The following is a 13,349-nucleotide window of genomic DNA, read 5'->3' on the forward strand; positions in this document are numbered from 1 at the left end:
TCAGACATCTTTCACAAGCTATTTAAATCTTTGAAACTTGAGAAAAATGGTTTGACTTTTTTTCAAAATCATGGGGGGAAAAGCAATGAGCAACTTGGCAAGAAGTGTCCTGTTAATTGCAAAAAATTAAAATTAGTTTTAAAAAAGGAGGGAGAATTATTTGAAAACTGTTGAAAACTGTGGGGATGTCCAGAAAACTATGTTTATAATCACAGTTACATATTTAGTTACAGAAAGAAAGTATATACTTTTTTATTTTCTGCCCTTCTCCAGGCCATTTTCTTGCGGTTGATATATATATATATATATATATATATATATATATATATATATAGTTTCTTTATTTGTTTGTTTTTCTTATTTTCAGCTAATTTTCCTATAACTTTTAACTAAATTCTTGCTATGTTTTGACATGTGTTGTTAAGTTGCTTGTTGCTCAAGGGGTTAATTGACACATCAACAATAATATAAACACAACAATTAAATCACCAGGATTAGGAACATTAAAACTCATCACTTGCTGCTCTTTATGAACATTCAAGTTAAGAAAATAAATAATAATTGATGGAAAAGGTGATTTGCATATGATTAAAAGGTCCCCCCACTGCACCTGTGTTTAACATGTTTACCAGATCCAAAACGGGACCATCCAAGCATCACAAATGACCACTCCCCCACAACAGAGCAGCACTTTCCTGTCTCCCCATCCCGCACCAACCTGGAGGAGAGAGAGCGCAACTACATCACTGCCCCTGCCTCCTCCTCACAGCGTTGGTCGCCATCCATCCCCTCTCCTCCTGTACCATAACAGATGGTGGGAACAACATTGCATCCACCGGGCACCACAACAATAGACCGCAGCATCCAGTCCAGACGACGCTGGCCTTGCACCATCATGCTCCTCGTGCAGGGCTGCGCGAGGCTGTGAGTGCCGTCGTGATCCGTTTCACGCGGTACCACCACGGCCACGGAGGAACCTTCTTGCGACTGTTTGGGCTCTCCATCGAGCGGGGAAGATGGCCGCTATGAAAATATTAACAGGCACGGGGCTCTTCTTGGCTTTCTGTGCGCTCGGGCTGCTCGCCATGGCGATTTGCACCGATTATTGGTACGAGACCGACGCGAGGAGACATCGGGAGAGGTGTAAAAACTATGCCAACAAGCGAAACGACCCGGGCTACATCTACATTTCCAACCACAACCTCCCCCTCCAGATGCCTCCAAAGAGCCTGGAGAGGAAAGGTAACGGCCCAGATGCTGGAGCTCTCATCAGGGGGAAGCGCCACTTTCTGGCCGCCGCGTCTGCCATGGAGTCCCACTGCAGCCGGCAGTTTAACTCCACCATCTCCGGGCTGTGGAGGAAGTGTCACCGGGAGGGCTTCGACCTGGAGACCGAGGACCTTATTTACAAAGGTAAACACGAGCTGTCTGGCTTTTCTTGTGTGCACCAGGCCGTGATGCTCAGCGATGAGCTCACACCTAGCCTGACACAAACAGGATGGCACAGAGGCCCACTGTCTCCTCTCACTTCAGTGTGTGTCTGATTTTTACATTTTGAAGATTATAAAATTAGATAAACCTGTGGGGTTTTTTTTTTAAATAGAGGCTTTTGTTTTTCTGGGATTTTCCCTGTCCATGGTGCTGAGTGAACCCCCCTTTTGCTGAGTCTCTCTCTTAGATAATGGCTGCTCCTCTATTCTCTGTCTGTGAGCAACATCTTGCAAAGATTCATGTCTTAAAATGTGATTTTACACTGCAAACAAGCCGAATCATTGATATATTTGATTTGAGTTTTGGCCCACACAAGACAAAAACATAATGCACAGCCCTCCTCACTGAGCAACAATGAGAAGCCATATTTCAGGCCTCATTCATTTATGTACCTGATTTAGAGGAGGATCCCAAATCTGAGGAGATGCACAAAGAAGGGAACCACTCTGTGCAGAAAAACAGGGGTGTCACGAGCTGTTGTTGTGATTACTGCTGTCAAAGTAGACATCAGTATACTGAAAATCAGCTCAGTGACAGTTTTTCCTTTTAAGCGGTGACTCTAGAAAATGTCCAAAACATCATGTAAATCCATCAAGTCTGAGAATACACCACTTTATCTGCTTGAAAATAATGAATAATGCCATTAAAAAGAATAAATAACACACAAGGCTCTGGAATAGAACCATCCACAGTGTTATGCTTTCAGGTTTTCTAAAATCATAATATACTGACATCAGTGTAGAGTTGTTCCTTTTTTTGTCTTTTTGTTAATATTGTCTTTTATGTATGTTTTGGGTTTTTTTCTTTTGCATTCATAAATTTAGTATTAAATGAGTTACTCATAAGCGTGTGGTAAATAAAAAGGCAGATTTAATCAACGTAAACTTCAGCCTACACCTTCTCAATCTATACTTTTGTTTTTCCTTTCGTTTCCCTCCTAGCTCAATGCTTTGATGTTTATTCTTTATTATGTGCATTCCTCTTGGAAAACTGAACCGAAATATATAACCACAAACCAACAAACACTTAAAATGTATAAAATGTATTTATATACAGTTTATACAATGACAACACAGTCATGTTTTTTGTTTGATTGACCCTCAGTCCAACACTCTTTATGGTCTGACCACATGAATCTGATACTTCTGTAACACATAAAAACTTTATGAAGTGTCTTATCTTACTGTTTTTGTTGACAAGTCTGAGAAAGGTGTGGATTTAGTCCTGTTTTTCAAGTTTTATTTTGTAGTGTTATTAATCCTGACTGCATACAGTCTAAAAATAATGAACTGTTTCTTAAAGATAGTGTCAGTGGGGCTGGGCGATATGGAGAAAATCAGATATCACAATAATTTTAAACAAATCCTTCAGTATCGATATTGCAACAATATTGCCATGTGGATTATTGGTGCTTTAAAAACCTATTTACAGAAAGAGAGTTTTGAGAAATAATCATCAGCAATATTAATATAATGACTGTGTGGATAAATAGAACAGCTTGAACAGTCTGGTAAGTTAAGAAAATGAAATCACTTTATTGTAATGCCCCTTTAAAACATTGAAAATACAACATTTACGACATTACGACATCCAAAATCTAAGATGATACCTAGTCTCATATCATGACTTGATATAATATCAATGTATCGCCCACCCCTAACTGTAAACTAAAAATGTAAATCACAAGCTTCCCACAGGTAATATTTGTTGCTGTGCTATAGGCAATCTACTGTAAATGAACACATTACATTAATCAGTTTACTGAGCCTCGTCTAATTACTAAAATCAGATTAAATCCTTTTCCATAATCATGTTTAGGCCCAACATAGGTATTGATTTCTGAGTAAGCTGATCACATATTAGTAGACTACTGTTTTCACAGATTATTTTTAAAGGTTAATAACTAATAAATGTGCCTCCCTCTGTCATTTGCATGTTCACTACAGAGTAGATATATTTTCACATTATTAGATCTGGCACACCTGCCAAAGTGACACAAATGTACATAATTCAACAACATAATAGTTTATGCTTGTTCGTTTAAGAGCACATTACAACAGCCAGACTACTATACTTTAAGAATATATTTACAGCAATGCAGTTTACAAAACTCTGTTAAGAAATATGTCCTCATGCACAGGTAAAAGGTATCTGCTGTTTGTTTAGTCATGCTTAAAGTTTCAGTGATCACAGTGTTGATGTCAGGAAAATAACAAATGCTGCTGGTGTGGACTCACTAGTAAAGTGTTAAAATAACGCATTAAGTTTTGAACACGTTTCACGTATACCGCAGAGTGCCAGTGAGTGTTGATCTCTGAGTGGTATTTCATTAGGCCTTTTACACCCACACAGGTGTTTTCACTTATTTTGGCTGATTAGACGTCTGCTCAGATTAAAGGGGAGCAGAGAAATGCTGGGAATCAAATCAAGTCACCAAACTCAGTGTACCAGTGAGACTTAAAAAGACATACTTTGTCTCAACCCAATATGAACTACAAAGCCAACAGGAAAGTCAGGGAGCTGTCAATCAAGCACGGTCCTGAGAGGAGCTCTAATCAGGCAAAATAACTGAAATCACCTGTGTGGATCTACCACAGCTGTGCAGGGCATTTACAATTTTATCAGGTAGCCACTATTTTCTCTGTTAAAGTAACTTAAAAACATAATTTCTTTAGAATTGTGACAGTGGAGGAGTCTTAACTGAAGTGATTTTTTTTTTTACAACATGTTTCACAACTGCATTCAAAGCAGCTTGGTACGGGAATCTGGAGTCTTAATAAAAGTGCTGCTGAAGCTTTTTAGATGTGATGTACTTATGTCATGTTGACAGTAAATGGTGTTTGGGATACAGTGCTTTCCATTTCACACATCAGGTTTTTGTTTCTTTGTGTTTTGTTGGGGGTTTTTTGCGTGATTTTGAATACACAAAATGACAAAACAACAAATATAATACAGTGCATGGGGATGCAGAAAACCCACTGGGCTTACTTGAAGCCTTCACCTAGTTAGAATTTCTCAGTCATCATAAAAGTGATGACAAACTAATAACACTAATGATGTGGTTTAGGCTCTAGATGTACAACAGAATACCACAGGTGCCTAAACGAAGCAGCAGGCTGCAATTTGGCACCAGATGTGGGCTTTTCTATACATCAGTCCGTCTGCAAAACATGAAATATTTGGACTAAAATGCTGCTGTGATATTGTAATGGCAGCCTCGGTGCTTTAACAAAGAAGATTCAGATCAAAGTATGGAGATCACAAATCTGACTACCAGAAGGAAAAATTTGAGATTAATGAAGTTTGACAAAAGCTTTTACAGCTATGGGAATTTAAAATTGTATTCTCACATCATTAAGCTCCCATTATCAAAGAAAGACATCTCCTGTGGTTGTAGCCGGTTACATATGTGAAGTAGAAAAAACCTGGTCTTCCCTAAAATGTTCAGTTAGTTAAAGGTCTATTGTGTAGGGTGTAGGGGATATATTGGCAGAAAGGGAATATAATATAAGAAGTATTTTTTCTTTAGTGTATAATCACCTGAAAAACAGTAAAAACTTTCTGAATGTCTGGATCTTAAGTAGTTGGAGAAAATGGTGAGCAAAAAGACCAGCTAGTGGCTCATCTGCCATATGCCAAACAGCATAGGAGAAACACTTGTAACATGAAACTGCTTTATTCATTGTGGGCAGCGTTTTAAATCACTGGGTCTGTTTGTTTTGGAGAGGATGAGACCTCTGTGAAAATTTGGCTCTGGTTCATAAAAACTCTGAACAATGAATGCTAAAGAAATTCTAACCGGGAGTCAATGTTTGCCACATTGGAGAAGGTTCAGCTTGTTGGATGTCTTTATATACGTTGTAGCTGCTTGACTAAAATACTTGTATATGTATTTTGAATATATAGAGCTCTGAATGCTTAGTTTAAACGCAGTTTACTGCACTGACAGTTAAATCAATATAAGTAGATTCACTTGAAATGACAACAGTTAAGATTCTTTATGTAGCCTTCAGTAGAATAATTCATAGTTTTTTCTCCTCCCCCCTTAATAACAGTGTAGGAGTGGCTTAACACAAGGTTAATAAAGCAACCTCAGTAAATTAAAAGTGAGGGTGTAAAGTAAATATGAAGTTTTTCTATAATGTCTGTATATTATTTCACAATCCTACAAGTTGGGCAAAGGTTCTGAATGATATTTATACCAAATTTTCTTCTTTGTTACTTCTCTATACTTGTATTAAAGATATTTGTGCTCCGGTAATAATTGTCTCCATCATATTCTTTTTATTTTCTTGTCAGGAATTATTCAAAGATGTACCCCAGTCAAGTATCACTACTCTTCGTCCATCCTACCACGCAATTTACCCATCAACATCACAAAGACCATACGACAGGATGAGTGGCATGCACTCCGTAAGTCTGAAAGTTTATGTTTGTCTTTATGTTGGTTGGACTTGTTAGTTTAGTCACCGATTATCTACTTTTTGCAAATTTTGTATTTATCAACATTCAGTGTTTGGCCTCATGATTCTACTATACATTCAACGAATAAAGTCACATTTAGTAATAAATAGAGAAAACAAGGAAGAGAAAAGGTTGAGAAAATCCACAATCAACCATTTCATTATACTCCAAGGTCAATTTTAAGTCACTTTATTCAAAAAACATTTTAAAATGTTATCCTTTAGACAAGCTTGTCATTTATTTAGTTGGCTATATGAAATTTGATGTTCCTCAAGGCACACTTTTTGAGACCTTTCTTTTTTCATTGCACATATTTCTATTTTATAACATTATTCACAAACATGTCTCTACCGCTGGCATTCTGGGATGTTTGGGAAATTTTAAGAATAAATCAAAACTGCTATTATATTTTAAATTTACCCCTTCAAAGACTTTTATCAAATGCCAGTTTATTTGTTTGTTTTTTTTACAGTCAAACTAGTGAAAAAATTCATGCCATTACCTCCCTGTGCCTTCATTCTCTTCAGTCCCTCATAAATATCTCATCTACACTTACAGCAGCCAGGTTGTTTACCTAAACCAAAACAAAAAAGAGTCTATATTACAATAGCGTTTGCTTCTTTACACTCATAACCTGTTAATTTCTGAATTTTTTGAAATATTATACTACATCTTGCTCCTGAATATATATCACTGACCTTAAAAGCCCTTCTGTGCTGTGTCTAGACTCATGACCTGAGGTTGTCAATATCAGCTCATCACTGTTAGGAAGCCATTAGCTTAAGAGTGGCTTATCTGAGGGCATTACATCTGACAGATCAATGTCGTCTTTCAAATTTCTACTTAAAACACTTGGATAGGCTTGTATTTCTTACTTGATATCCTTGTTCAAAGCGAGGGGGTAAGGGAGTTGTTTGACCTTGGATTGCATCAGTATGATTTTCAGTTTTGAAACCTTTTTTTTTTTTTTTTTAATCCAGTGTTGTTGTGAATGTGCTTTGATATGTTCTGTTTTGAACATGCTGTACCAAAACCTTATCTGAGCTGTTATTCATATTCGTAGTAGTATTTATGGATACCACAACTGTAAGCTACAAATATCTCTATACTCATGACTGTTTATATCATTGTCATCCATGAAGATTTTATCCTCTATTGTATATTTTCAGGGTAAAGCTAACTGGTACTGACTTTAGGGATAATGGAGACTGTGTTAAATGTATACACTTAATGTACAAACACTTAGTACACTTAATTAATCAATAATTAATTAATAAAGTTGTTATCATGATCTAGTATTAATTTCATTATACATGAAGACTAAAGTTTCTAATTTTAAAAAAAAAAGAATATTTAGTTGGGTTTAATTTGAGGTTTGTTTCAAGGATTGTCTTTCCTTTTTCCCTATACCGCTTTTTTCAGAAAACAAAGAAAATACAATTTTCTTTTAATTATAACAGTAACAATAATGACCATAATAATAAAGCATATTTAAAACAGCAAATGGGATGATATAAATAAATAAAATGAATGAAAAGAAGACAGCACACAAAAGCAAGTCTATAAAGATTGGATTTGGGTCATTTAGTTCTTTAACATTCAAATAATAAAAAAACCCACCAGTGCATTTAAAGGATCACACATTTTCCTACTGACAATACAAAGAAAGAGAAATGTTATAATCATTTTCCAATTATCTGATAGATCAAAAACATTTCAGTGTCCATCAGGTCTGACAGGCCTTAAAAGCATAACTAAAAAACATTTTTCAGCAAACAATTCATAGAAACATACACATAATTGCATAATAAACCTACTCATCCCCCTCGCAACTTCATGCTCTGGTGATTTGAAGACAACAGATTCTAGATTCTAACGCAATGCAAAATTAGTATACACCAATTTAAACAAGAGTCTTCAGCTACACTCTTCAGTTTCGGCAGTGACGTTTCTGCCTTTGCCTGCAGATCTAAGAAGAATGACGGCCGGCTTTGTGGGCATGGCTGTGTCCATCATTCTCTTTGGCTGGATCATTGGAGTGCTGGGATGCTGCCAGCAGCATGACCTCATGCAATATGTAGCTGGGCTACTCTTTCTCATGGGAGGTACTGTGAGAGCACATATGGCCACATCGACACACAAACATGCAGACAAAATCCAATTTGTATTCAATTTCTGTATTTATTTGGTGACAGCTGAGAGCTTCTCTGGCTAAACGTGAGATAGTAGATCAATCATCTGCAGTAACAAGACTCCTGTCCTGCAGTAACATGCACAGTACATGTAGGAATTTAGTATTTCTCCAATATAAAGAAGGCCCTCACAAGACGCAAATACTTTTGAAATTGGTGCTACATGGCCAGAGAAAACTGAGAAAAAGGGTACTTTTATTCAAGAGGTGGAAAACCTACAATTACCAGAATGCTATGTGCCTGACATAATGTGGACCTGTCTGTATGAAACAATGGCGCTCGGACAGATCTTGTATTCCAGCTAAAACGTGTTAAAACATTTGAGGTGAGAAATATGCAACTCAATAACAGAATCTTGGTTTGTATTTGATCAGTACAGCTTAGTTCTTTGAGTACATGATGGTGGCAGCATGGTTCGTGGCGGGCAATACTAAAATGCGTAAGTACAGCCTGTAGTTTAAGCAACAGCCCCAGAGCAAGCGAAACTCGTTCAAATGATATAAATTATGTCGTTTGGAGGATTTTCACCGGGGGGCAAGAGGGATATCTGGGCACTGGTTAGATGGAAGTAAGTTTACCACAGTTCATCTACAAATAATATCGCACATTGTTTTGATAAAAAGCTGGTTGAAAATCGGTGCGATATCCCTTTAAGTCACTGTTTGTCTCCTCTGCTCACACAGGAACATGCTGCATCATCTCCTTGTGCACATGTGTGGCAGGAATCAACTTTGAGTTATCCCGCTACCCCCGCTACATGTACGGCCTCCCTGAGGACATTAGCCATGGCTATGGCTGGTCCATGTTTTGTGCCTGGGGGGGCCTCGGTCTCACATTGCTGGCTGGCTTCCTCTGCACCTTGGCCCCCTCCCTGAGCACGCCCGCTCGCACAACAACCCACAAGCCCAGGCAGGAGAATGGAACCGTGTGACAGAGGCGTCGTGAAGCGACTGACCCACCGAACGCACAAACCACACCCTTTCAACCTTGATGTTTAACTCAGAAACAGTTTTTGTCTGATCACCATCTCACACCACCCTCGACATCGCCATCTCCCCTTGAGTGTTCAGTGTGCCTGAGTTGTGACCGAAAGGAGCGACAAACTTCACACACCTAATCTAGAAATTTCCCAGAGGGACCTCCAGGAACACCAAGACTATCACCTGCAGTGACATACGACTGGGGCACAGCTCTCATAGCACAAATAAGACATTTTTTTTGGTTCAGATGTTTGACATGCTGATCTAAAGGTGACTGTTTTCTCTAAAGAGAATTTGTCTTAAAATGGTGCTCTCTTAAATACGTAAAGCCACACACACTCCCACACAGCACACACACACCAGCACATGCTTTTCCACACATGCTCAATTACTCCGGATGAATCATGGGAGAAAAAAAACCCACATCAGGCCAGAGCATCTTGTCAGCATTCCTCTTTCAGTCGAGTGATGTGCACTGTGTTATTGTTCGTAATGAAAAAAAAAAATCTGGTGTTGACTGCCCATTGCTTATCTTTAGCATAGCACACTAACTGATATGAAACATGAGCCCTGGGGGGAGCGTCTACAGCCTCTGCAGAGCACAAAATGGATCTAGCAGCGTGGTCAGTACGATAAAATAATCTAAAGTAAAACAGCATTGAAGAGAAAACAGTTTGACTTCTTTAAAGATTCTATATGTATAAATGCATCTCTGTGTAGATCCAGATCATTGTTTGTGAAGTAGATTTTGAATAAGACTGTTTGTTTTCTGTTTGTTTAGAGGTGATGATGGCTGACAGGGAGGAGAGGATAAAGAGTTACAGAGTGGTGTTACAAGAGCGTGAATCCATTCTTGGATTCAGCAACGTAAAGGTATTTTACCAAACTGACAGACGCAACCCGGCTGTTTGCTGACAAAACAAGAAAACAAAACTGTGGAGGGAGTGTTTGATTGCTCCATTGTTTACCCTCAATGTTGGTCAGCCTTTTTGTGTAATACAAGCAAGTTAAGCGATTTTTGAAGGGAGAAAAAAAAATGAAACTTCAGTGATCCTGCGAAAAACAAAAGCACAAGCTGCGTTCCAAATCCTCATCTACACTAAGCACAGTAACATAGTAACATCACACATCAATAGAGGGCCAAAGTGTCATCACATCTTGAATATAATCAGCTCAGTGGTGGTTTAAACAATGAAACAAGCACAGTATGGATGATCATTTATGTGACTGATAATGTTCTCACAATGAATTGCACACAGGAAACAGAGGAGCTGTTTTTTTAAAACATGTGGACATCATAAATCCATGAGACGTTTGATTTTAAAGTCTAAAACTAGATTCACAGTTTGACTGATGTGTTGAACACATCTTGTATAATTTATTGAGGCAGAAAATACATATTTATTGTGTACTTACATAGAAAATGGTACACTATGTATCATGTAGTGTACTTAATTTTTGGGATTCAATTGTTGGATTAAAAGTACTTCCAAATTTGGTGTTGAAAAAAGCACAAATAGTAATTTAGAAAGGACTGCAGTCATGTATGTTTAGAGCTGTATTCCAAATACACACTGTAAGCTTATTTTGTGTTTTAATCGGAAAATGACAAAATGAAGTTCACTTAAGAATCAGTACTAAAATGACAAGGTATATTATGCAGGATTTCCATAAAAACAATGTGTAGACTCACGCAGAATCATCCATTATTACCCCCTTGAACTGTGTGGAAGTGTATTTTCCTGCAGAGACTCTGCACTCTGCCTGTATTTTCTATTTTCTGGGTTCAGAATAGTTTTTTGGGCGTGTACCCCCACAGCACTGAGGTGAGGTCGGGGCTTTGGTGTCACCTGATGTGGACCCAAATGCAAGAGAAGGCAGGCGACAGGAATTTGATTTGATCACTTTGTATTACAATGATGGAAACAGCACACTGAAAATCTGACAAATCAATGATCCAACAAAGACTGAAATGATAAATGAAATACAAACTAGTCTTGACGAGGGGATGAATTGCAGGTGGAGAGAAATGGTGGAGGAGCTCAAGTGAGGGAAATGAGGTGATTAGGCAGGAGAACAGGCAGCGAGCTGATTGGCTGGGAGAAACTGAGGAGCAGGGAAGGACTAACAAGGCTGATGCGGGACAGCTGTGTAGATGGACAAATAAGGGAGAGGCAGCACAAAAACACAGCAACAGAATCTTCTAAAAAAAAAAAACAGCAGAGTAAAAAACAAGGACAAACTAATTCAGGCAACTTAAATGAGTCTTTTACACTCAAAAATGCAAATATAGTGAGGGGAAACGCCAAATGAGAGTGAATCTCAGGTTGGCTTTTACGATGATCTTCATTTTCACTGGAGTCTGTTTACAAACACTATCCAAGAATCCTGCATGGTATACCTAGAAGTGTTTGACAGCAGTTCAAAAACTAGGACATTTTGCGTGAAAAAAAGTAATAAAGTCAACATTTCTTAAAATTGTGCTGTTTCAACTCAGCAGTCGGATTGCTGTTTGGTGCACAGCTTGAACTATGTGTCTTCAGTACAAATCAGACAAACACCAGTTTGTGTGTCTCAACTTACAAAATTGTACACTTCATAGTACGTAGTATGGGTCAGGGCCATGTTTCAGACTTAATTTGTTCAGTGGAAAAATGAGAAACAAAAATGATAACCCACAACAGCCATTTTTCTGTTACCCCACCCCAGTTATTAGAGCTCATTTATTTTCAAACTCATGTCACGAGTTCATGAAACAAGAATACTACAGCCATGTGTGTTGAAGTTTTTATAAATCGCTGGAGATGAGTCATGAGATATTCTATCAGCTATGTCAATTAACTTTCATAAAAAAAGGTGTTATAATGTGTGTTGACAACACTGTGTGTGATGTTCAGTCCTCTCACCATCACCATTAACCTCCTCATGAGGCTACCACTCTTCAGAAGTCGAGGAAATTAACTGAGGCATGATTGAAAACTGTATCTTCAGTGTCTTGTTGAATCTTTGCACTTTGCTGGGTCTCATAAAAGTCTGTGAACCTGAAGTCTGAGCAGGTAGAGTTCTAAGTTTTATGTTTGCAAGGTCACATGTGGGAGCAGAAGATGATCAGAGCATGTAATAAGCACCCTGTTGTGTCTTTTACAACAGGTTTGGGTTTATACCATGTTGTGTGTTTAGGGTCAGTCGGTCTAGGCTCTTATTGTGAAAATATTTATGCCAGAAACAAGGACATGCCATAAATATAAAAGTATTTATATCTATGGTCATTACACTAACACCTGAGTCAGTGTGATTTCTGACGTCCACAGAATGCAATGCTGTTTGGTGTTTTGGTTTTATAAAGTTTTAAGTTCACACCCAGACTGATGTGCAGTAATAGAAGTATTACTGTAAGCAGTAATCTGTAATGTATAAGTACATGGTGCAAGTATAATGTGTTGTTAGGACTGAAGCACAATTGCACACAACTCTTATAAGGTTTTTTCATGTATTATAGTTGGGGAATCTGACTTTTCCAGTACTGATTTGCCACCACTGCACATGTGCAGGACTTAGTATTACAAGCAAAACTTTTCAAGCAAATATTAATGACCCCGTATCGCAAAAAGTAAATTACAAGAACACTAACAATTGTCTGTATTTTCAAGCTAAGATTTTGTCACTGATTGGAGTTTCAATACAGGAGAACAGCAGCACACAGTAGCAAGATTGACAAAACACTAAGAATGATGTGCTTTAGAGAACAAATGAGGTCAACGCAGTGTAACTGTATTTGGAAATTGTTGTAAAATCCCTCTAAAGTGGCAACTTCCTTTGTCTCATGAGGAATTTAGACATGTACTCTGTGCAATGAGAGATGCCCTGTGAAAACGCCACCATTCAGAGTGGCACTTGTTTCAGTAGCACAGCTATTATTTTCTACAAGTCATTTATACTGGTTCAATCCACTGCAGATGTTACGTGGGGACTAAAAGACATTACAGTCTTGCATGATCTCATTACAGTTAGTTTCTTTCAATATATTTAAACTTGTGTCCATTTTTAATTGATTTATTTTACTGAAATAAAACATGTAATTACTAAAGTGTTGTGACTTTGTGTTCTGCAGATTGGCTCCTTTTTAAATTTACATGTATCTCTCTTAATCTTGGTGACGAGGCAGTGATGTGTTTTGTACCATTGTATCTGTGGGAGTCGCTTAGTTTATGGAACTGGAAAC

General features: G+C 38.0%; 1 protein-coding gene across 1 annotated transcript; it reads left to right on the plus strand.

Annotated features, from left to right (window-relative positions):
* The first annotated feature begins 658 nt into the window (after positions 1-658).
* tmem276b (transmembrane protein 276b) lies at positions 659-13,234 on the plus strand. The gene is made up of 4 exons (XM_042484402.2): positions 659-1,413; positions 5,791-5,904; positions 7,923-8,060; positions 8,831-13,234. Exons 1-4 carry the CDS (start codon positions 1,017-1,019, stop codon positions 9,076-9,078), a joined length of 897 nt encoding a protein of 298 aa, XP_042340336.1. The 5' UTR covers positions 659-1,016; the 3' UTR covers positions 9,079-13,234.
* Positions 13,235-13,349: the final 115 nt, after the last annotated feature.

This window comes from Plectropomus leopardus, chromosome 1 (assembly GCF_026936395.1).
Source record: "Plectropomus leopardus strain MGB_pleo_1.0 chromosome 1, ASM2693639v1, whole genome shotgun sequence".
NCBI lineage: Eukaryota > Metazoa > Chordata > Actinopteri > Perciformes > Serranidae > Plectropomus > Plectropomus leopardus.